The 25,133-nt window shown below is 37.8% G+C and overlaps 1 protein-coding gene across 2 annotated transcripts in view; it reads left to right on the forward strand.

The window, feature by feature from the left end:
- LOC133534514 (uncharacterized) overlaps nt 1–25,133 on the forward strand; it is a 91,441-nt gene that overhangs the window by 49,919 nt on the left and 16,389 nt on the right. For both annotated transcript variants that reach the window (XM_061873672.1, XM_061873671.1), the window contains 3 exons: nt 3,487–3,590; nt 14,149–14,307; nt 19,121–19,303. In XM_061873672.1, the coding sequence (XP_061729656.1) occupies nt 3,487–3,590; nt 14,149–14,307; nt 19,121–19,303 (446 nt within the window). The remainder of the gene's footprint in view (nt 1–3,486; nt 3,591–14,148; nt 14,308–19,120; nt 19,304–25,133) is intronic.

The raw sequence follows: 25,133 nt of genomic DNA on the forward strand, positions 1-25,133 counted from the left end.
AATGCATTATTAGTTCGAGCTAGGGGCTAGAACGGTGCAGTGGTCAGCGTTTATAAATAAGATAAAAATCGTTAGCCACAGATTATTTCTATCACTGGCTTGCTACATTTGAAATAGATGCAAGATACCAATGTATGTAGCTTATTGGTCACTTAACATGTTAACTTAAAGGTACCAACATAGAGAAATAAATAATTTGTCTGATGCTATTAGTGGCAGTCTGGCAGATCGTGAAATTCCTAGCCATATCAAGAAACGTGAAAATATTTATCTTGTTCCCTGGGTCGACGGAGCCACGCTAGGCTCCTATTTCTGGACAGTTTGCCCTTCGGGCATCTGAGGCAAACTAGCGAACCTTTCCTACCTATATATTGATTTAACATAATGTGACTTATCGTCAAAACATTACATAGGAACCTTCCAATCTGCCCGATCTTACGATCGGCCGCCGACATACATATTCCTTTACGAGAATGGTTAAATGTATTCTTTAATAAGGAATATTTGTATTGTATTGCAATGTATATCGAGATTACCGCTGCAATAGAACTGTTATTTGTCTTGGATTATTTTTATTTGCAGTACTTCTATGTATTATTGTCTTGTTTGTTGTTTTGGTTATATAGTACATTACTATAGAGGACGGGAAACGAAGGGTTGCAGGCCAAGGAGATATAGACGGCCGAGCGTAGTGAGGTTGGATAGGGATACGCGGCCGGCAACCCCGTTTCTCGCCGAGATTTGTATAGTGCTTTTCTCAAACTTGCAATGAAATAATAATAAAAAAAATAGGATGATGATGATGATGATGATGATTGTTTCATGTTCTAATGTGATAGGTTATTCAGTGCGTCGAGTTACAAAGGGGAACGAAAATTTAATTATTTTTACGCTACGACGCGTATGTATGTATGTATGTACATGTATATGTATACGTTGGAACTAATCATGGAAATGTATCAAGAACAACAAAGAGCGCTCTATATCGCTTACGTCGATTATAAAAAGGCCTTCGATACCGAGTCACACTCAAGTATATGGACTGCTCTGAAGGCTCAGGAAGTGGAGATAGAGTACATACAAATAATCAAAAATATTTACAATAACAGTACAGCTAGAATAAAACTAGAAAGTACTGGGCCTACATTTTCTATCGAAATAGGAGTTAAACAAGGAGACCCGTTATCGCCAAAATTATTTATATCTATTCTAGAGTCAATAATTAAAAGACTAGATTGGGAAAAAACAGGGCTCTATATTAACAGCAAACACCTAAGTCACCTTCGCTTCGCAGATGACCTAGTGCTCTTTTCGGAATCCAGCCTACAACTACAAATTATGCTTGATTCACTGAATGCTGCCAGTAAACAAGTAGGACTGGAAATGAATCTCTCCAAAACAATGGTTATGACAAACAGCAAAATAAGGAAAATATCAGTATCAGTGGACAATGAAAATTTGAAATATACAGATAAATACATCTATCTCGGAAAACAAATCGGATTCGACAGGAAAAATAACGAACTAGAAGTAGAGCGAAGAGCACAAAATACTTGGAATAAATACTGGTCTTTAAGCGAAATATTTAAAAGTAGCATGCCAATATATATCAAAACAAAAGTAATGACATCATGCCTCCTGCCATGCTTAACCTACGCATTATCTACGCATGTCAAACTTGGAAGTATACATCGAAAATTAAAAACAAAATTATTACTTGCCAACGTAGAATAGAACGAAGGATGCTTAATATTAAAAAAAATCAAAAAATTCGTCACACAAAAATTAGAAATATCACCAAAGCCAAGGATGCCTTAATTTACGCTAAAACACAAAAATGGAAGTGGGCAGGACACGTAGCAAGGCTTAAGGACGAGAGATGGACTAGCAGGGTAACGAAATGGAAGGTCCCACTGGGCAAGCGTCGGAGAGCGAGACCTCATGCCAGATGGGCAGACGACATAATAAAAGTAGCGGGGCCCTGCTGGCCACAAATAGCTCAGGACAGAGAAAAATGGAAATCTTTAGAGGAGGCCTTCACCTTCACCTAAGAGGAGGGGTTCGTGCAACAACCAAATAAAGAAAACACATAATATATAATTAATTTTACTTTTTTCAAATTAATTTTACTTTTTTCTCACCTTAAAATAGTTATTTGTACAACAAGAGAGCAAAGTTTGATATTTCTTCGAGTGCTTGTTTTGAGTCCCGTGCAAGCGAAAGATTCTACAGTAGATTCACGAGCGTAGCGAGTGAATCTAATGTAGAATCTTGAGCGTGGTAAGGGACTCAAAAGCGCACGAGATGTAAATAACTTTGATCTCGTGTAGTACACAAAATTTTTCACGTCAGTCAGCCATCAAAAAATACAACCTGAAAAAATGTAATCCGTCTTCATCACTATTTTACTCATGTTTTCTGAAGGTATTCTAACAATTAACTTTAATTATTAACTTTAATATATTAAATAAATTTCAATAAAATGATACGAAAATAGTGAATTAACGAACATCAATTGACAGTTTAATCGTGAAATTTTTTTTTGTTAAAAAAACTTTGTAAGTTACGGTCCGAATTGCGGATACTACTATTTGTCAACTATAGTAGAGATCGTTAAAAGTCGTTAAGTAGAATTATTTACTGCGTGACAATTGTGTAAATTTGTGTAAGTATATTGTTTTGATGGTATAATAAAATACGTAAAATATGGTATTATTATTAAATTTTAAACTTTTATTTCATTAATTAATTATTACGAATGAAGACTCGTAGGGTGTTTTGGAACGATGCGGTCTGACTTATTTCGGGGGTCTATTATAAACAGTCAATATATCGTTGAATTACGTATGCACTTTTTTGTCTCTTTCTTTTTGTTAATGACGTGAAAGGGACAAAGACAATAGAATCCAAATACTTCGAACTTGTATTAGGCCCCGCACGTTGAAATGACATTTGAATATGAAGGTCACTTGAATGTTATTTTGTCTCACTCAGTGAGCAAAATTCGATTTTGCTCACTGTTTTTAAGCAGCAAATTACCCTTGTTCCAGCTGCTGACGTGAAAGTGTAATTGTCCTTTGCATGAAATAAAAGGCTTTTTATTTATTTACGCTACGACGCACGGTTAGGGAGATACAGCCCTGTAAAGTTTTTTTTTTCAGTCATGCAGAAATTTGAAACCCTGAAATAATATTTAACAAACACAAAAAAGAAAAAAAAAAGCATAATGGCAGAATTTTGCTTATAGGTTTTTAAGGTTGAATGCCAAGACGTGCCATAATTTGACGATTAAAAACAAAAGAAGGTTGCCTTACAGGCCTAGGTGTGTAAGGCTGTATGAAATTTCTTTACATATCATCTTCACTCATCGCACCTGATATGTGGTATTTCCGGACCTAATTTGAAGTAAGTAAGTCATGTCAACATTTCATTACAAGTTTGAGAAAATTATAATTACCTACACTACACGTCATCTCTTTGCTCCAGGTATGGGCGGAGAGGCATGTGCGTGTGCGCCGACGCCTCGCGCGCTGCCAGACCCCGAGCCAGATCAGCTCTACGATCACCACTCTTCAGAAGAAGAGCTAGAGGTTGGTAGCACTTATTACAACGACAGGGATTCGCAATGATCGCCACGTAGCTTTAAAAAACGTTCCTTGGTGGTAATGGAAATTTTGTTAGACTCATCAATGCCAAGGATACGCTTGCTACCAATTATCAGTCCAGGTCAATTCGAACATACATATTGATATCAAATTGACATGTTGTTATCATTTGCGCATGAATTTCACTCGTACTTGTAGTAGACGAATGATAACAAAATGATATCATATTTATATCATAATTAAGGTTCGGATTGGCTTCTCGGTCTCGTCGCGGTGCGCAGATTTCCTGCGGGCCAGCGTCTTAGCAAAAGGTTGCTTGTACTTACCGTTCCTTGATGTGCAATTGTGCAACTCGATGACAAAACCTTTTCGCCACGGCCACGAAAAAAAGTTCCTGCATATTGTGTCGGTCGATGCATATCAATATTGCTTTAGTGCACGCTCATCGCAAAGTGGTAACTTTTGATTTTTAATATTCATGGAATAAATGTTAAATAAGTGTACACAGATACACAGCACATAATGAACGACTTTGGTAATATTGATGTTGGTCGACGCAAACTATTGTTCAGTTCATGCAAATATTATCTTGACATTTAGAGCTGTCAGCCGTTATAGATATCTGTCGTATTAGTAATATAGTTAGAACTTAACAAAAGCCATAAGCTCGGAGGTTGGTGACAGTAAAATTTTACAGCCATGTGTACTGTGTAGGTCCTGTATTTTATATTTTACGACTCGTAGGTACTGATTACGCAAAAAAAAGTTTTGCAATTATTATTAAGCCTTTTGATTTGTGCACTACCTATAGCACTAATTCGAACGAAATTTTCCCCGTAATTAGTTCGAGATTCGAGAGTGCATTACGGTATCGATATAAATAATAGGTAGGTATTAATCCTGACCTTCTTCCCACAATCCAGTGGATTTAGTGGGTAAAAATAGGATGTAAACGAATGATTACGATTAAAATAAACAATAACATCATAACACACACAACATATTACACGTGGGTAAATTAGAATTTCGATTGTGAAAGTATTCGTGTCTGCGAGTCATTTGTTAGTAAAGAGGTAAACATCGCAATTTATATCTCACTCGAAGAGATGGCAGGGGTCCCAACGGAGTAAACAACTTATCCAAATTGTCCACTCAATTTGGGCAAATTAAGTTAATTGACGTTTTTATCCATGATTATCGCTAGGTATTTTAACTGATTTTCGAGTCAAACGAATCAAATCAAGGTACTTAATTAAATTCCTTTAAAAAATATGTCACCGTAATTACTGAAGCCAAAGGTACTTTAGTATTATTTAATACTTATTCTCTGCTGGAGGTTGATTTATCAACTAAAAATCGGGAAAAAAAACGTTGCTGTATATCCTAATTAGACACCGGCCTGCTCTCATCTTATAATAATGAAGTTTCCTTTCTCAAATATCTCTTATTTGTTTATTTTTCGGTACCTATTTCAGTAGGGCTAAGATGGTCGGCTCTTTATCATTAGTCACCATGCCTGTCACGTTTTAACAAGTATGTAAGCTCGAAAGTGACGGGCATAGTGGTAAGTGATAAAAATCGAACCATGCTGCCACCGCTGGTATAGTTATTAGTTAGTTAGTTCGCCTTTGTAAAAATGATGTGTGTTCTTTCCTGTTTTATGTTTCTTTTTGTACAATAAAGTGTTTTACTACTACTACTTATTTCTATCAACATTGGGTATGATTGTTGGCTAATTCCTATTCCGAATTGATGCAATGCTATAACAAGCCCTCTTGAGCCCTGAGGGGTTTCAAATATTCGCTTACACGTGAGTCATTAATTTCTACCATTATCCGGAAACATTTCACAAGCCAAACGTTTTAATGACGTAACATGACATAACGCTTGCAGCTGCATCTTGATTCGGGGTGAACGACCGCAGCGGGAAAATGGCGACCTCGTGGCTGCAGCAACGAACTGAGAACTCAAGGTCGCCGAGATAAATCCCGATGTGAGATTGCAAGTCGGAAAACATTAAAAGAATAAAACTACAAAATTTAAAAACCTGAACCTGTACCGCTAATGTAAATTTATTCGATAGCGAAACGTGACGTACGCGTTTGCGTTAAGTCTCATTTTGTATGGGATTTTGAACAGCGCGCCAAGTGGGACGTTTTGGAAACTCAAAAATCTCATACAAAATGACACTTAACGCAAACGCGTACGTCACGTTTCGCTATTGAAAAAAAATACACTAGGGGTACTGATCTTTCTTTTGAATTAAAAAAACTGTATACACAAGTTTCAACTTTTTTAGTATGTATAGTCAATCTAGACTTGAGTTTCAATAAATTTCTCTGAATTTTGAATTTTAGTAAAACCAGGCGCCCTGAATTCATTAAACCTAATCCTTTAAGATATAAAAGATTAGGCGAGTCGCGCGAAATTTGGACAGAAGATTTCGCAATCGCGCGAGTTTTGACGTTTTTTACTCAATATATCTAAAAGTGTACATCTGTTATAAATTTTGCTATCAAATCCCTGGATTCGCTATTTTATGCTGCTATGATATGTAGAGTAATAAATGAAAATTAGATATGTAACCACCAGCTTTAACCGTAAGGTTTTGCTTTAGTCTGCCCTCGCAAATATAGGCATAGATTATGAGTGAAAAAAAAAACCCTTGATTAACCCGTGGAGTGGCCACCCTACAAAACATGTATTGAGTCAGTATCACACGTGTGATACTGGGGCGCTCAACAGGTATAAAAATTCAATATAAAAACTACAAATTTGCGTTAGTGCCCTTTTAAGTCTTAAGGCCGAAATGTTACTACAAGCACTTATAATAAATTATACCTTAGTGCAGCAATTTACCAACCCGTTCGAGTCCTATTTAATTTACTTGATATCTTGATTGTGCTGCCGCCGGCCGAAAATACTTAGCAGACCGGACGTGAAGGTAGCTCCATCTAGCGAATTTCAACTGTCTGGAACTCTCTCAGATACGTATGTCAGATAATAGCGTAGCACTTGCCGCTCCATTGTTCAAGTCAAGAACCGCTGTTTGCGCACCTACAACTCGCAGACAAGGCAATGAAATCCTTCTCATCATAGTTTTAAAGTCGCTGTATAATTTATTCGAAATGCAGAATTTTGGGTGTGCCTCTAGAAATTACTATAAAATATTTGCTGAGTTTTAGCTTGGTATGACTTGAAATTATGCTTATTCAAACTTGGTATGGCGGTATGGCCACTATGGTATAATAAGAAATGCCTGAGGCTGTTGTGGAAAACTAAGTTGGAACGAAGTATATTATCATTGATAAACGTATTATATTATTGATTAACAACTACAAAAACAAACAAAAACTTAATCGACAAAATAATTATTATCTAATCTGCTTACAAAATTTCACAAATCAGTTCATAATAGTTATTTACGATACAAGTGCGAAAAATAGGAAATTCGTAACTAGTGGCGATAAATTAAAACACAACCGAAGGGACTGTTTTAAATCAACACGAGTTGAGAATTACCTATTCGCACGAGTATCGTACAACGTTTTACAGTACCTATGGCTCTTTAAAGTTACGACATATGCACGGAAAGTGCTCATTCCCGTACGTAGTCAAAGTAGTACCATATTACGTACTGTAAATTATGTTTTTGTTGTTCTCCCCGATTTACAGGCAGGGAGAATAACCAAATATAAGAAAATATTTTTGCTCAAGCTGAAACTGATACGCTTAGCTCGAGCTTCACACTTGCTTAGTCAATCAAAAATATGTAATTCAAGTGTAAAAATAATACATAAAGTAATATCTGCATACACGTCCGGACTGTTTCTGAGAGGCTGTTTGCCAACTGCGCCACTATAGGATATACGTAAGTAGGTAAAATTAGGCTACTAATTCTTGAGAATTTAAACAAAAGAGGGTTGTAATAGAAAAATCTTACACTTTTTTTGCCTAGCCCCTATCCGGCAACCGTCCGATAAGGAACTTCGTTCTAATACACTATGCATTAGGTACCTTATTTATATATTTCGCCGGAAGTAGTTGCCATAAAGATGGTGTCTTTGGATTACTTATTGCTGTTCCTGGATTAGAAATAGAATACGGCATGCACCTTTGCATAGAAGTTTGTATGCATGGGGTTACATTTGTATACAGCTGAGTGTAGGAAGCAACATATACACCGTTTTATTTTAACAAAGTACGCTCATTTATCTAGACAGCTTAGCTTCTGTAAATTGCAGTTCCATTACACGATATTTCACGGCCAGCCCAGTGTTAGATACCGAGGAAACACATTTATCTTGTTTTATAGCCAAGTACGTAGCCATTTACAGATATTATTCGGATATGTTTTCCCAGAATGTCTTGTGGTTTCTGAATCGTACATAAGGCCTGTCACAGACCGAGCGATAATATACCAAAAGATATATTATAGCAAGGCATCTTCAGATACCTTGCGATATATAACTGGGTATATTACGATATATCTCTCACAATGTAGGTGCTAGACAGACAGCGATTATATTTTGGTATAGTTTGCGTGTGTGGTGCTTAGCAATACTGTGTGTCGGTATCTATCGGTATGTTACAGACGTTACAGTTAATATATGTATATTATCGCCCCGTCTGTGTCGGGCTTCAATATGTACAATAAAAATGTCTATGGAAATCTGACTCTGTAACGCCATTAATTGCATTGGATTCTAGTAATCTGAATAAAGAAATTATTTCTTTCCCATCACGGAACAATGGTGTTCCGGATTTTTGGAGGGCGTGCGCGGAACCGAAGCCAACACGTAGAGGCTCTTTTGACACTTTAATGAAATGTAAGGGTCAGAGACACACGCAGAGACAGCTCCCGCCGTAAAGCTCCGCCTCCTCATTTTTAATAGTACGATAATTTTAATTTTCTGTCAAGTTGTCAAGTCAAAAAGTTACCGCTCACGGCTCAGCGCTCGGAAAGGATAAAAAATGGTTAAATCTGTGAAAAGTAAAACTACCTAAATACACGTGGCAAGCTATAGAAATAAATTTCTTTATCAAATTTTGTTAATCATTGATTATATTTGATAATCTAGGTAACGAGAATACCATTATAAGGGTTCCTTACCTCAAAAGGAAAAAACGGAACCCTTATAGGATCACTTACCTAGTTGGTTAGTTCTGTTACTCGATTTGCAACCTCTTTATTTCCGTAAAAACAAATGCTACCGAAAAAATAAAAAATGACAATGTGGTGGATGTGTGAGCTATAATTATATGCCACACATAACGCTTATCTCGTCGTATCTATAATGAATTGGGCCTAAAAGAGAATCGTATTGCAGTAATTGCGTTGCACAAATGTGGGCACCCGCCAAACATGATTTTGAAGTTACTTGAAAACCTAAAAATCAACAAACAATTTGTTTATCGCACAATTAATAGATACAATATGGATACAATAGTACTCAGAGCTTCGATGACCGCAAGAGGTCTGGAACCACGCACCGTTCGGACCCCAGCTCTAATAAAGGCAGTGAAGGCGAGAATTGCAAGAAACCCCGTCCGGAAGAAAAAGTTGTTGGCAATACAGATGTCTGTGAAGAGAAGCTCCCTAAAAAAAGTTATCAATGAAGACCTTGGACTACACGCTTACCGCAGACAAAAAGGTCATTTGCTTAATGGACGATTAAAGACTATGAGGCTAGAGAGAAGTCGCGTGCTATTGAAGCGGTACGCACAAAATGGCCACCGAAAAATACTATTTACAGATGAAAAAATTTTTACCATTGAAGAATGTTGTAACCGCCAGAATGACAGAGTGTATGCAAAAAACAGTGAAGAGGCGATTGCGGCTGTTCCGAGAGTGCAACGAGGCCATCATCCCTCTTATGTGATGATTTGGCTGGGTGTGTCATACTCAGGGCTAACAGGTTCATTTCTGTGAAAAAGGTGTGAAAACTGGGGCCAAAGTTTACCAGGAAACCGTTCTCGAACCAATAGTGAAGCCCTAAGGCCACACCCTATTTCAAAACCAGCCATGGGTCTTTCAACAGCCTGGTTTCGAAGGAACAAAATTGACTTTATTGCCCACGAAGTCTGGACGTCCTCCAGCCCGGACCTTAACCCCCTGGATTATGCCATATGGCAGGTTATTGAGGAGAAAGCCTGTGCTAAACCCCACACAAATCTTGACTCCCTCAAGCGGGCCATAGTTAAGACGGAATTAGACTTGACAATCGTGCGTGCCGCTATTGATGACTGGCCTCGTCGTTTGAGGGCCTGTGTCAAGGCCAGAGGAGGCCATTTTGAATGATATTGTCATATGTAATTCCTGATTTTGTGTACTTCATTTTAATATATAGTTTATTCAACTTTCGTTCGTATATTTTATGTAGATCTTTATCTACATAATTATTGCAGTAACAGAATTTAGTAACCAACTAGGTAGTTGTCCGTTTGTCTATCCGTCCGTCCGTTTGTCAAGTGTGTGAACTTTAACTTTGTACAAACAGAAGAGAAAAATCTGAAAACCGTATATTTTTATATACTGAACCCTGGGTGGGCGAATCCGTCCGAGTCCGACTCGCACGCGTCCGGCTTTTCTTAATATTTATGTACTTAGACACTTCTATCGGCAGCGAACGATGTGACAAATAATGTGTTTTTAGCACATTTGCTTTTAAAACACGCTTTTACCCGACATAAGTCCCATAATCCCGAAAAATTGTCTATTTCTCCCGATATTGGGGTTGTTTGATTTGGCAACCCTAGCTATAGGATAAAAAACCGGACGTCTGTCTAATAAAACGGTAGATGCAATTTTATTTCCGGCAGACGGTGAGATTATGTTTATATTATATTCTTATTACAAGCTTTATTTACTTTCACCTGACCGTTGTCTGTTTGTTTGTAATCAAATCTTGCAAGTTAAATTTGATCCACTTCCTGGTTTCCGATTGAGCTTAAAATTTGCATTGTAAGTCGGGTGACAATGCAATGTTATGGTACCATTGAGCTGATCTGATTATGGAGACAAGAGGTGGACATAAGAACTCTGTGATAAAACAACGCAACCTAATTGTGTTTGGGGTTTTTGAATTGGCTCGATGAGTATTAGTTGCCTGTAGATAGAAAAGTACAGTCAGCGATAAAAGCTTGTACCAAAAATGAAATTTTTGCCAAAAACTTATTATAGTATACCTATACTACTTTTTTTTTTCACTGGCTCAGTGACCCAAACGGGATCTAGGCCTCTGATACAAGAGTGCTCCACTCTGCCCTATCCTGCGCCACTTCACGCCAGATGGGTATTCCGAGGGCGAACATGTCTTTTATTTTAGGACTTCGTCACTCCAGCGGTATCTCGGACGCCCAGACGGACGTTTTCCACCCGGGTGCCCCACATATGCTGTTCTCACGGCACGATACTCTTCCTTCCTCTCTAGATGACCGAGCCAGCGGAGTCGTGTGGCTTTGATGTCGCCGATTATATTGACAATCGCAACCAGCTCCTCTAGCTCCCTATTCTTCCTAAGTCTCCAAGTTCCATCTTCATCTCTGATAGGTCCCAGAATCTTCCGCCAGATTTTCCTCTCCGCCACTAAGAGCTTGCTCGCTTCTTTCTGAGTCTAGAATCCAAGCTTCACCCATACATCAAAATTGGCCTAATTACAGTCTTGTAGACACGAATCTTGGTTGGTCTACTGATCAGCTTGGACACTAAAACTGATGGAGCGCTGCCGAGTATCTTAAAGCGTTTTGGATTCGTAGATCTATCTCTTCCTCCCTTCGGTTGGTATTAGTTACTGTGCAACCAAGATACCTAAAATGATCCTAACCTTTGTAGGTGGTTGCTCCAACTACTAGGTCTTCTCTATCAGCTCTGGTGTTCTTTTCATTTGGATATATTCTATCCTACTACCCTACCAATCTTCTCCCCTTCCTGCTCCACAATTCTAGCCATGGCCTCCAGGTCCCTTTTGATTTGCGCCAATAGCCCCAGGTCATCAGCATACCCAATAATCTTATGTCTGCCGTTCAACTCTATACCCCCATCATGCATAAGTAATTTTCGGACGACGTATTCTACTTAAACGTCATATTATTTTCATCCAGATAAACTTTAATTGACGACTGGTTTGGCCTAGTGGGTTGTGACCTAGTGACTCTGCCTACGAAGCTGATGGTCCCGGGTTCAAATCCTGGTAAGGGCATTTATTCGTGTGATGAGCATGGATATTTGTTCCTGAGTCATGGGTGTTTTCTATGTATTTTAAATATTTATATATTATATATATTGTTGTCTAAGTACCCTCAACACAAGCCTTATTGAGCTTACTGTGGGACTTAGTCAATTTGTGTAATAATGTCCTATAATATTCATTTATTATTTATTTATTTATTGTTGTCAAAAAGGCGCTATTAGCATAAAAGTCTCTGTTGACAACATCATTTTATCAGACATAAACCGAATTGAACCCTAACTCCAACTCCATTGAGACGCAGGCAACCCTGCCGGTGCTCGGTGCCGAAACACTTGTCCTTGCTTATTTGTTCGCTACAGTTTGGCATCTGTCTGCGCTTGTCGTGCTTTACTCCGAATTAGAAATTCTTTTGTCTACTCCTGTCTTAATTGCAAGGCAAAGAAATGTAAAGGCACTTCTGACTTGCTATACATTTGTCTTCTTTGTTCAGGCTATGGAATATGACTATCCCGATATACCTACAAATAGTACTAATTAGGATCGTTTAAAATCGTTAGTCAGCGTAAACGGTAATAAATACCTAATGGTTCCATGCGTCTCATGCGTTTTGTATGGAATAATTACAGAGGTATGACACAGGAATAAATGAAATAGAATTGACATACCTAATATAGGTACTGTTACGTAACGATTGAGAAACTAGCGGTATTCATCTAAAATGACAATTATACTCGTATATCAACATAAGTAAAATAAGGAATAAAACGCTATTTAGCCTTATTCAGATATAATGCTATTGGCTACGTGCGAAGTGTGTCTAGTGCAACCTCAGATTAAGGCCGGCGCCCCACAGCTGCGCACGCTACATCCGCGGCCCACGTTTTAATACAAACCGTGGGCAAGCCCACGAAATTTTGTATAGGAACGTGGGTCGTGTACATAGCGTGCGCTGCAGTGGGGCGCCGGCCTAATCATAACAAAAACGTACTGCAAGGTCTTGTATATTTGACGCAATTATATGCGTAGGAGCACTGTGTTGGGGCAGGTTAGTTCGCTAGCTAAGCAAAGTAATGCAATTCGTATAAAAAATTGCAATATGGCGTGTAACTTTGAATTATGAACATTCTACAAGCTTAGTTCTTTAGTAAAAACTATTGGTGGATGGTTTTTTTTTTACTTTGAATAACCTCCGAGCACATGGTTCTTCTATATTCATTGACATTGTTCTTATTAATGCATGATATGGTAGGAGGTTTTTGAATGAGATGGCAGCGATGAGGGAGGATCTACCAACTGTGTGTAATATAATTAATATAACATGGTAACACAGGTGTACTCCACTGTATTTCTATACGGTTATTATGATGACGTGATCGATGATGACCTGATGGTCCTGAGGATGTTTAAAGGTTTTAAAGGAATCCATAATAGTAGTTTACGTGACTGCTACATAATAAAAGACATTAAAACACGAGTATTTTAATGCCTAATTATGTACAGTTACATACACTATTTTATCTACACACATATTATAAACTTTCTATGATATATTCACTAACCCAAGTTACAGGGCATCGTTGCTCTCTTGGCGGAACCTGCGGATATGTGGTGGCGTCACCGAAATATTATTATTGCTCATTTTACACGAAACTTTTGCTATAGTTACTTTAAAAACAACAAAACATATTCATTTTATGCTTAAAACGAATTAAAAGATAAACTGTACGTCAAATGGCGGTAAATGAAAACTTTTTTCACGCATGTCACGCATTCGTAGTTTTTTTAAATTCAGAGACAAACTAGAGTCGGGGGCCTATTTCCGTATCATTCGATACAAACTAACATGCGAGATATGTCAAAATTGTATGCAATTGACATTTCATTTCGAACAAAAAGGCATCTCGACTGATAGAATAAAGGTCAAATGGAATTGCTTTTTTTTCAGAGATGTTCCAAATTGTAAGTCATAACCAAATCCATTTTTATCTAGTTATGAAGCAATTACATCATCACAGATAAGAAATTTGTTGTAACAAAACAGTTTATCGTAATGCTGGCCATTATTTACGGATTTTGAAGGCATCATAGAGGGTTTATGATATGTGTGTAGATAAAAGAACTTTTTGAGTTGTGGAGCATTTTTGACCAGCTGCGCGTTTTTGACCAACCAAAGACTGACTTTGTTCAGCTAGTCTAGACCGCTCCAAGCAGTCCATCTACGGTGTCTCTTAAAGAATCTCGAAGCTATTTTGAGGTAACAGATCTGACTTTTTTGAACCTTTATCACTGTCACATCAATTGACCTTCTGCCTCGCTAACACTCCACGCCCATACTATCATCGCATGCGCAGGTCATAAACGGGGCGCCGTGCGGAGCCACGACGGAGTCGCGGCGGCGTGGCGCGTCCTCGCCGCCGCCCGCGGCGCCTGAGAAGCGCAAGTGGCCCGCGCAACCCTACGACGCGGACGAGCCTGCGCGCGCGCCCAGCTCCGACGACGACGACACAAAGGTTTGAAGTTTAACAATCACAACACTATGTGGCTAACCTGTCAGGGTAAATTACACTTGGCTATATTTCCAATATTCATGTCCAAACGCGAAACAGATGCCACACGCATACTTGCTCAAATACAGCTAAGTGTATTACCAATGTCAGAATTTGTTCCCTTATAAGTATACATATTGTAACATATGTTATTGTATTAATTCTTATTTAAATAACACATGGGATCGGGAGTACCACGGTCTTTTTTTAGGGTTCCGTAGTCAACTAGGAACCTTTATAGTTTCGCCATGTCCGTCTGTCTGTCTGTCCGAGGCTTTGGTCCGTGGTCGTTAGTGCTAGAAAGCTGCAATTTGGCATGGATATATAAATCAATAAAGCCGACAAAGTCGTACAATAAAATCTAAAAAATATATTTTTCACGTCAGCAGCTGGAACAAGGGTAATTTGCTGCTTAAAAACAGTGAGCAAAATCGCATTTTGCTCACTGAGTGAGACAAAATAACATTCAAGTGACCTTCATATTCGAATGTCATTTTAACGTGCGGGGCCTAATACAAGTTCGAAGTATTTGGATTCTATTGTCTTTGTCCCTTTCACGTCTTTTCAAAAAGAAAGAGACAAAAAAGTGCATACGTAATTCAACGATATATTGACGGTTTATAATAGACCCCCGAAATAAGTCAGACCGCATCGGTCCAAAACACCCTACGAGTCTTCATTCGTAATAATTAATTAATGAAATAAAAGTTTAAAATTTAATAAAAATACCATATTTTACGTATTTTATTATACAATCAAAACAATATACTTATATAAATTTACGCAAGTGTTACGCAGTAAATAATTCTACTTAACGACTTTTAACGATCTCTACTATGGTTGACAAATAGTAGTATCCGCAATTCGGACCGTATCTTACAAAGTTTTTTTTTTAACAAAAAAAAGTTGACGATTGAAGTGTCAATAATTGATGTTCGTTAATTCATTATTTTCGTATCAATTTATTGAAATTTCTTTCGTTTTGTTTTATTGCGGTAATTAAAGTTAATTGTTAAAATACCTTCAGAAAACATGAGTGAAATAGTGATGAAGACGGATTACATTTTTTCAGGTTGTATTTTTTGATGGCTGACTGACGTGAAAAATTTTGTGTACTACACGAGATCAAAGTTATTTACATCTCGTGCGCTTTTGAGTCCCTTACTACGCTCAAGGTTCTAAATTAGATTCACTCGCTACGCTCGTGAATCTATTATAGAATCTTTCGCTTGCACGGGACTCAAAACAAGCACTCGAAGAAATATCAAACTTTGCTCTCTTGTTGTACAAATAACTATTAGGATACCTCCCCTACACGTAAAGTGAATTTTTTTTTCTTGTTTCTACCCTACAGTGTGGGGTATTGTTGCAAAGGTCTTTCAAAACTAATATGGGTCTTCAACAATTTTTTTAATATATATTCGGAGATAAACGCTCGGAAAAAAAAATATAACTTTTGAACCATACGTCCAAAAAATATGAAAAAAAATCGTAGAAGTAGAGCTTAAGAAAGACATTAAATGAAAACTATAGCGGACACATCAGTGTAGCTGTTTTTGAGTTATCGCAAAAAGTCTCCCCTTCAGAGTAAAAAGACGTACTCGTACATCCACAGTTAAACGTTATTACGACATTATATAGGTTGTTAAAATTATTGGGCATTATTCATGTAAATAAACTAAAATTAAGATAAAAATTCCTATTTTTACTCATTCTATTTTTATTTAATATTTAATTTTTCTAAAACAGTCTCATTTGCTGTATGAGTAATGCCGTTGACTATTGGCAGTTTTAGAACGAAAGAGTAAAAAATTAAAAAGTAAAAGGCAATCCCGCTAATTTTATATTTATAATCATATTCGTTTATTGCACTCATGTACAATTAACGCATTGTAGTGATGTATTCAATTTAAAAAACACCCGGTTATACCACAGATAAAATTAAGTAAATACATTCATTTTATAGCTTATTAAAGAGGCTAGCTTGGTGAAACACTTGGAGGTGTCGCTGACGTAAAACACTTAAAAAAAAAGAAGTTATAAAGCATAGTTCATATAGAAAGAGAGTTATGAATGGTGAATTTTAAATAGTAATGTATTTAGCTTTCAAATATGTATAAATTTGTAAAAAAAAATATGTAAAAAAAAAACTCTGTTATGTAAATAATTACGAACTGTTTTCATAATGGACCCCCGTCATTTTCTGCACAACACTTTTGTCGACATTTTTGGCGTGTTGAGTTCTTGTAGATCGCAATGAATTGATATCCTGGACAATTTGACTAGTCTTATTTAATTTTTTTTCATGATTGCCCAGTAGTTTTTGATAGATTGAAATTGGGGACAATTCGAAGGATTCATCTCGCGGGGTATGTAATTGGTCTGATTATTAGCATACCATGCCAAAACTTTTTTTGAGTAGTGGCAGCTGGCTAAATCTGGCCAACATTTTACAGGACCGTTATGGGTTCTAATAAATTTCTCTAAGCACTCTTTAATATAAAGGTCCGATTTCATTGTTGACTATGTTATAAAACTTTTCGTCTTACAGCCGCAATTGTAAATTCCTTGCCATATCATATGTTTTTTGCGAACTCATCTCTATTATTGGCCATATAAAACTTCGAACCGAGTAGTTGATTAAAATCGAGTTTTACATACGTCTTGTCGTCCAACAACAAGCAACTTTCGAATTTTGTCAATACTGGGTCGTACAATAGTCGAGCTAGTGTTTTAGTTTGTCGGATCTGTTTAACAGTCCAATTTGGCTGTTTTATTGCTCGATAGCTCTTATAGCCACCTCTGAGGTGAATCATCTTTATCTTTCTACAAGTTTCTTTGAATTTTTGGGATAAATCGTATTTAGACCGTCCTGCATTTTGTTTCAGTGACCTTGGGACATTTTTTTCCCAAAATCTTGTTATTTCTCCCAGACCTCCGATTAGTTTGTGTTTTCCTGTCGGCTGATAGAGTCTCCTTGTAACGTTTTATGACCCTACAAATACTAGCTTTTAGCATCTTAAGCGACTTAGCTGGCTTTTTCCGGGATCGATAAGAATTTTCGAAGTATTTGGGCACGATCCATCTCCTGTTCTCAATTTTCATGATCGAAAACTTTAAAATGCATAAAGCTAGGAAAATAATATTTTCACCATTAATACTTTGATGGTTGGTGATTGAACTGTAATTGTTAATTTTTTTCCCGCCATGGAATTATTATTTTTTAAACATTGCTAATTATGTGCCGATTCTATATGAACTATGCTTTATTGTTTTATTTTTTAATTTTTTTGTATGGCAATGTGTCCTATAATTTATATACCTATAATGTCGTATAAATTGCCTTTACTATATGCACAATACATGTGACGCACGTCAAAATCGGCTAGCTAGAAAAAAAAAATTCTTTCCGGTGGCGAATGCACTAGTCCAAAAACGCACTATTAGTCAATACACTCTAATTTCGAGAGCCCCTCTTCTCATAAGAAACTAGGCCCCTAACCATATTTCCAAAAGGGCCCATTCTCGATTTACACCAGATGACCAGAACCATTGCTAACTAGTCCCAAAATACACCTTTCCCTATCTATCCATGCCGAGATCGGCAATGGCGACCCTAGCTAATTACGAGCGTGAGCTCTAATATGGCTTGCAAAGCCGAACTTAAAAACTCTATCGCAGGTGGGGCAGTAAAGTTGGCCAAATGTATTATAAGTATAATTATAGGAGGGTTTCGGCCGGGATTTACGTATCTGACGTTTCGCGTCAAGGTCAATGAGACGAGCGTTTTCAAAGTTCTTTTACGCTCGTTTTGACACGACAACGCCATTGGCCGCAGAGAAGCATTCTCCTCCCATTTGTCAGATATATATATATTTACCAAAATCTATAACATTTTGGGGGGCTGATGTTTTGCATACTTGCTACCAATATAAAGCCACATTATTAAAAATACTAATAGCTCCAGTTTAGCTTATTGTCACGGAAGGGTAGCTACGGAATCCTACACTGAGCATGGCCCGACATGATCTTGGCCTAAATTCTCGAGAACCTCTTACTTTATTTCGTCTAAGGCTCTGTTTCTACCTTTTTGAAAAAGGTCAGTAACGGTTGTGTACAAGTTTATTGAACTTTCTTACTAATTGAATGATCACATAATAAAAAATATACGTGATAGTGATGTTGATGTGACTTTATAATAAAAAAAGGTGTGTGACTGTGATATGTCTACATTACTTAAAAGGGTACAACAAATAATTTTCTATCAATGATCTATGTAGTACTTAATTATCTCACCTTTATTGTAATACGTCACTTATATACTGGAGTCGGTCCTTTTGATGAAACGATTCTCTTTCGTCTGGAGGACAAGTGAATCGAGAACAAACATCAGAACCCTTCGGTTTTCAAACTGGGTTGCGACAGAAAATAGTATTTTATACAATCGTTATAATTAAAAAAAATAGGTAAGTATCTCAGTAGACGAAAAGGTAGTACGAAAGACAACAATGCACATCTAATTTATTAAATGTGCGTCTTTTGTTCTATCCTTTGATTTAATCTTCTTGGCCGCGGCGACACGTGATTGGTCGAATACATTACAGTTCACTAAAGCGTTTGGTTAGAAGTCATTATAGTTGAGTAGGGAGACTCAGGAGCCCATAATAAAGAGTACCTATGCGATTAGACGATTACAGTTTGGTATACGTATCATACCATATGTACTGTAAAAAGTATTGGAACATTGTTCAAAGAAGTTGTAACGTGGTGGTTCCAGGTGGAGACGCCGGTCAGGTTCCGCACGTCTCCGCCGCTGGAGGCGCTGAAGCCGCGGCGCACAGGCGCGGGCGCGGGATGTGCGTGTGCGGCGCGCGCGCCCGGCTCGCCGCGGCGGCGCCGGGCCGCGCTGCCGCCGCCCCGCAGGCACCGTCCCGCGCTAGACTTTGATAAGATGCAGCAGGTATGGAGACTTCTTACTATTTTATGAATAGAACACCTGAGCTTGCGGGGCGGATACGTGGTGATGCGTCGCCTTTTGCTTTTTTTGGCTGCGCTACGTCAACATAATGCTACAGCGGCTTGGACAATCTGGCATGACTTAAGTTGTCAGTTTAATCAAATAATTAGGATCTCAAAAATCCAGGCAAGAACGCCAAAAATCCGTACATGTTAGCACTATAGCTAGGACTATTGGATCGCCACGTGAATTGTCTACTGAATTTTATTAATTATGCAAGTATTTTTTGCTCTTTTGACGAAATTGGGCAAAGATCGCTCACGAAGCCAATGTAAAGCCGTTGCTTGAATGTGAAACATACGCTACCTGCCTTTCTATTAACTTCACTAACCGAGCGCCTCGTAGTAATAACCGGGACAAGTGCGATAACGTCTTACGAATAATAGTCACGGATCTCAAGGCCAAGTTACACTACACTAGAGGTGAGACCAGAGCCACTTCGCGACGGCATGATTTGTGAACATAGCTTGCGCGCGCAGTATGCCGGTCACGTCCACAGGCCACGTGCACGTACGAGACACGACACAACATATGTGTGAATGCGATACAAATAAACAGGCATGGACGCCTCGGCATTCATCACAAACAGAAGCTTTTGAGAAAATCGTATAAAAAATATTTCAAGTTTGTCATCAGTACGACGACAAACTCGAAACGACGATACCTATACATGTCACTTGTAAGATTTCTACTAGGTAATTTTTTTTGCAACAGGTATAAAGCATAAATAACAACATTGTAGAAAATAAAATAAAATTTTGCACATAAAATAAGTATATAATACTTTTAACACGTTCTCATGCAGTATAAAAGTTACATTTGGATGTTGACTGCAGCAGCGTCGTTGATGCAGCGTGCTGTGTCGATTGGAACGTTCAATCCGTCAGTCACTTTATCAATAAGTATGGAGGGTAGAGGTAAGGAGAACACTCTGTGTATCAATAAATTTTCATTTTCATATGTCGTGTCCGTCAATAAACCTTAAAGCTGCAACCGACGCCAACGACCTCGCGCGTGTCGACGGTGCTTATTCCACCTGACCGCACCACCCGCTGCAAAAGATCGAACTAGACGTGTGCGCCGATTAAGAAATGATCGGCGGCGGCGTTTTCCAAAAAATCGGCGGCGGCGGCGTGAAATCGGCGTGACTTTGACTTTCAGGTTTCTTAAGAAAAATAATTAATTTGTTATTTTTCTTGAAAATATGATCAATCTCAGATTGCTGGTCAGTGAACTAGATATAGTTTTGAATAGGCTGTGAGTAAAACAGGGTTTGTAAATGAAAATAGGATAGGTATAATAACTTGATTTCATTAGTAAGTTGCCTTAATGCAAGTCTGATGGTTACCTGGTCCCAATCGAACGCGCAGAACTATGTGTTTGAAATAGAATTTAGCTTACTCGCGCGCGTAATGCAGCACAGGTCCCTCTAGCAACACGACTTGCCCCGCACTGACTATACGGACGAGAGCGGGGTAATGGTAGGAATCTAAGCGGGATTTAGGCTTATTTTTTAGGAATTGAGGCATAGTTTTATAAATTTGCAAACAGCAAGAAAACCAAATCATTTTATAGTGTTCATTTTTGAGAAAGATTGTAAAGTTTCATATATTTTCGATAAAAATTGAAGCAGTAATAAGGATACAACTGAAAGAAATAGGGGGGTCTTCTAGTTTTTTTTTTTTACTTATTTAAATTAAAATAGATTTTGCAGAAAAACTATATCATTGCTCATATCTCGTAGATTGTTTTTTTTCTGCTCAAAAAATGACATATTTAATATATGAAATGGTTCAGAGTAAAATACTTTTACGGTATTTTGCGGGAGGAGGAACTTTAAATAGGTGTCGCCACAATACCTAGAATATTTGACAAATCATTGACAGCGCACTTCACTCCTTCTATAACGGCTACGTTCATAGCTACTCCAGCGCCACTGTGGAGAGATTTGGTACTGTTATTTATAGCTGACAGCTGGACACTTTTGCAACTGTTCTCCCATAAGAGAGATTTCTCCCTACCTCTACCCTCCATATCAATAACATTGACAGTGACATTGCTCGCGTTAACGCTGCAACAACAACGATGTAGTCACCATTCGCATGTAACCTTTAAAGTGACATTCGGATGGTAACTGCAGCTGCTATTACTGTTGCGGCGTTTACGCGGACTGTGTCACTGTCAACTTCCTGACGTTCGTAGCCGCATCACTATCGCAATTAGAACGCTCAAACCGCCACAATCAAATTAATAATCAGAGTGTGGTCCAACCCGGGTTTTAATAATTATAAATATTATAATATATGAATGCATGAATATTCAAAAACGATTGAGTTTTCGTGTATGTAATCACATTTGCAGGTTTAAGGAAACTTTGTTATGTTAGTTTTTAGGTAACCATATTTTCTAAACGCATTTTCAAGAATATGGGTGTTAATAAAATATCTGATTCGATTTGCGAGGAATCCTCATCTGCCAGTCTCCCTGAAAAATATTAGATATCCGTCGTAATTCAGTTTAACGCCTCGGCGTTCGGTAACTCGATCAAATTCATCACGCGCGTTATGTTAATCGCGCCGGTAACTTCGTTTGACTAACTCGCATTACCACGAGGAAAATATCTGTATTATTATTTATACGTAAAACAGTTTTACGTATAAATGATAATTAGTTGCATTTTTTGGGATTATTCCCACTAGTTACCACCAAGTTGTTACCAGTGGTAACTACTGGAAAAAATACCCCTGTAGTTATATAAAATTCCCACGTTTTTCTAGTTACCACCAACTCAGTTTAGTTCGGTTTAGTGGTAAGTTGGTAATTACTGGGGTTTTACTCGTAATAACAAAACTTCCGTGAGAAACAGACATATTATAGTATTTTATCTACACACATGTCATAAACCCTCTATGATGCCTCCAAAATCCGTTAATAATGGCCAACATTACGATCAACTGTTTTATTACAACAAATTTCTTATCTGTGATGATGTTGTAATTGCTTCATAACTACATCAAAATCGATTACATTCAAATTTGGAACATCTCGGAAAAAAAAGCAATTCGATTTGATCTCTGTTCTAAATCAGTCGAGATGCCTTTTTGTTCGAAATGAAATGCCAATTGCTACAATTTTGACATATCTCGCATGTTAGTTTGTATCGAATGATACGGAAATAGGACCCCGACTCTAATTTGTCCGTGAATTAAAAAAAAAAACTACGAATGCGTGACATGCGTGAAAAAAAGTTTTCATTTACCGCCATTTGACGTACAGTTTTCTTTTAATTAAATTTTAAGTATAAAATTAATGTTTTGTTGTTTTTAAAGTAACTATTGCAAAAGGTGCGTGTAAAATGCGATAAAAATATTTCGGTGACGCCACCACATATCCGCGAGTACCGCCAAGAGAGCAAAGATGCTCAACGTTGGCTGTAATTTGGGTTAGTGAATATATCATAGAAAGTTTATAATATGTGTGTACATAAAATAGTGTATGTAACTGTACATAATTAGGCATTAAAACACTCGTGTGATCTTTTTAAGAAACTCACTTCGTTCGTTTCTTAAACCCACACTCGAGTATTTTAATGCCTTTTATTATGTAGCACTACTATTATGCAACAGTTGTATAAGAAGGGTCAAAAAAGGCGAGTGGCGTGAGTTACATTTTACATTGTAAAGGAATACGCCACGAGCATTTTTTGACCTACTTATACAACGTTGCATACAATACTTTTCCTACGAGTCAACAAAAATAAATCTTTAGGTAAACAAAGCAAAACTATATAGCTAAGATACGCGAGCATACCTTGTTACGCGCCCGGCCCGCCGCGGCCCGGCCGGTCAGCGACACCTCCTCGTAACTCATGAGGCCCTGGTAATACTTGCTCTTTGCTAAATTAAAATTTTGGACAGTTTTTTTCTCGATTTTGGCCACAGTAGTCTACGGAGACTAACAAGCAACGCTAAGCGGCCTTCGTAGTCTATGGATGTTGCTATATTACGGGTGTCACATGCGTGTTTCTGACTTATGAAGCAATTGTAAGTTGGCAGCAATGCACTTAGTCTGAATCTGTATTAGTTTTGATTTTGATGGTTGGTGAAAAAAGTTGAGGCATATGTCAAATACGATCGGAAAATTGTTGGAAAATGGAGAAAAGCGAATTTCGTGCGTTAATTAAACATTACATTTTACGTGGCAACACTATTAAATAGACTGAAAACTGTTTAAAAAATATTATGGGGAATCTGCTCCTTCTCATGTACATAAGTGGTTTACAGAATTTCGTTCTGGACGTACCACTACCAATGACGCAGAACGCTCTGGAAGGCCGATTGAAGTGACCACTGATGATGTCGTGAATAAAGTTCACGTTCAATTGTTTTGGATGACCGTCGAGTGAAGATTTGTGAGATGTTGAGACTGTACAAATTTCATCTGAACGAGTTTTTCATATCTTGCATAATATTTTGAATATGAAAAAGCTTTCCGCAAGATGGGTGCCGCGTTTGCTGACAGCCGATCAAAAACGACTTCGTGAAACAACTTCCGAGCAATGCTTAGCCAAATTCAAGCGTAATCCTAATGAATTTTTACGTCGATTTGTGACTGTAGATGAAACGTGGATCCACCATTATACGCCAGAGACGAAAAATCAGTCAAAACAGTGGACTTCTGCTAACGAACGGGCCCCAAAGAAAGCGAAAACCGTTAATTCGGCAGGAATGGTAATGGCCATTGTTTTGGGACAGCCAAGGGGTTATTTATATAGATTATTTAGAGAAAGGTAAAACAATAAATGGCCCTTATTATGCTACTTTGTTGGAAAAATTTAACGCAGAAGTTATGAAAAAACGGCCACATCTGGTAAAGAAGAAAATCCTTTTACACCACGACAATGCCCCGGCACACTCGTCAGCAGTCGCAACAGCCAAATTAGTAGAATTGCGTTAAGAAATACTGCCCCACCCACCTTATTCTCCAGATTTGGCCCCATGTGATTTTTTTAAATTCCGAAACATGAAGAGATGTCTCGGTGGGAAAAGATTTTCATCAAATGAGGAAGTCATAGCTGAAACTGAAGCATATCTTTCAGGGTTTGACAAAAAATATTTTTTGGAGGGGTTGAAAAAACTGGAACATCGTTGGATGAAGCGTATGGAGTTTAAGGGAGATTATGTAGAGAAATAATACTAAAAAAGGTGAAAAAGTTTTTTTTTTGCAAAAAGTCACTGACTTATCAAACCACCCTCCCGATACTTGCCCGATTTGTGTAAATTTTCCACATCGTTTTTTTTATAATTCATTTATGCCGTTACAACATTGATACATTCATTGGTGTCGTTTATTCAATTAATACAATCACAGTGCACAATGGTGGTGGAAGGTGTCGGTATATATGTGAGTAGATTTACTAAATGTAAATAAGTACATAACAATTAAATTCCATATTTCTTGGATATTTTATCGTATAGCAGTGACGAGACGCCCATATTCGGTTCCCTCCCACCGACTTATCTAAAATATGAAATCAATGGATTTAATAAAAATATTTTGACGGCGACTGTACTTTAACGCTACCCTTGAACTCCAATTACAATCGGCCGCACGTAGATCTGGTCGTGGATCTCGGGCAATTTGTCGTGTCGTGTCTGATTGCCATCAGCGCCGCTATCTGGATTTTAATTAACTTTTATTTGCGGTTAAATTTGGTTTGCTCTCTTAATTTAAAGCGGCAGGGCTGACTCGTCCATTACGAGTTATAGCGATT

Source organism: Cydia pomonella, chromosome 2 (assembly GCF_033807575.1).
Source record: "Cydia pomonella isolate Wapato2018A chromosome 2, ilCydPomo1, whole genome shotgun sequence".
Taxonomy (NCBI): Eukaryota; Metazoa; Arthropoda; class Insecta; order Lepidoptera; family Tortricidae; genus Cydia; species Cydia pomonella.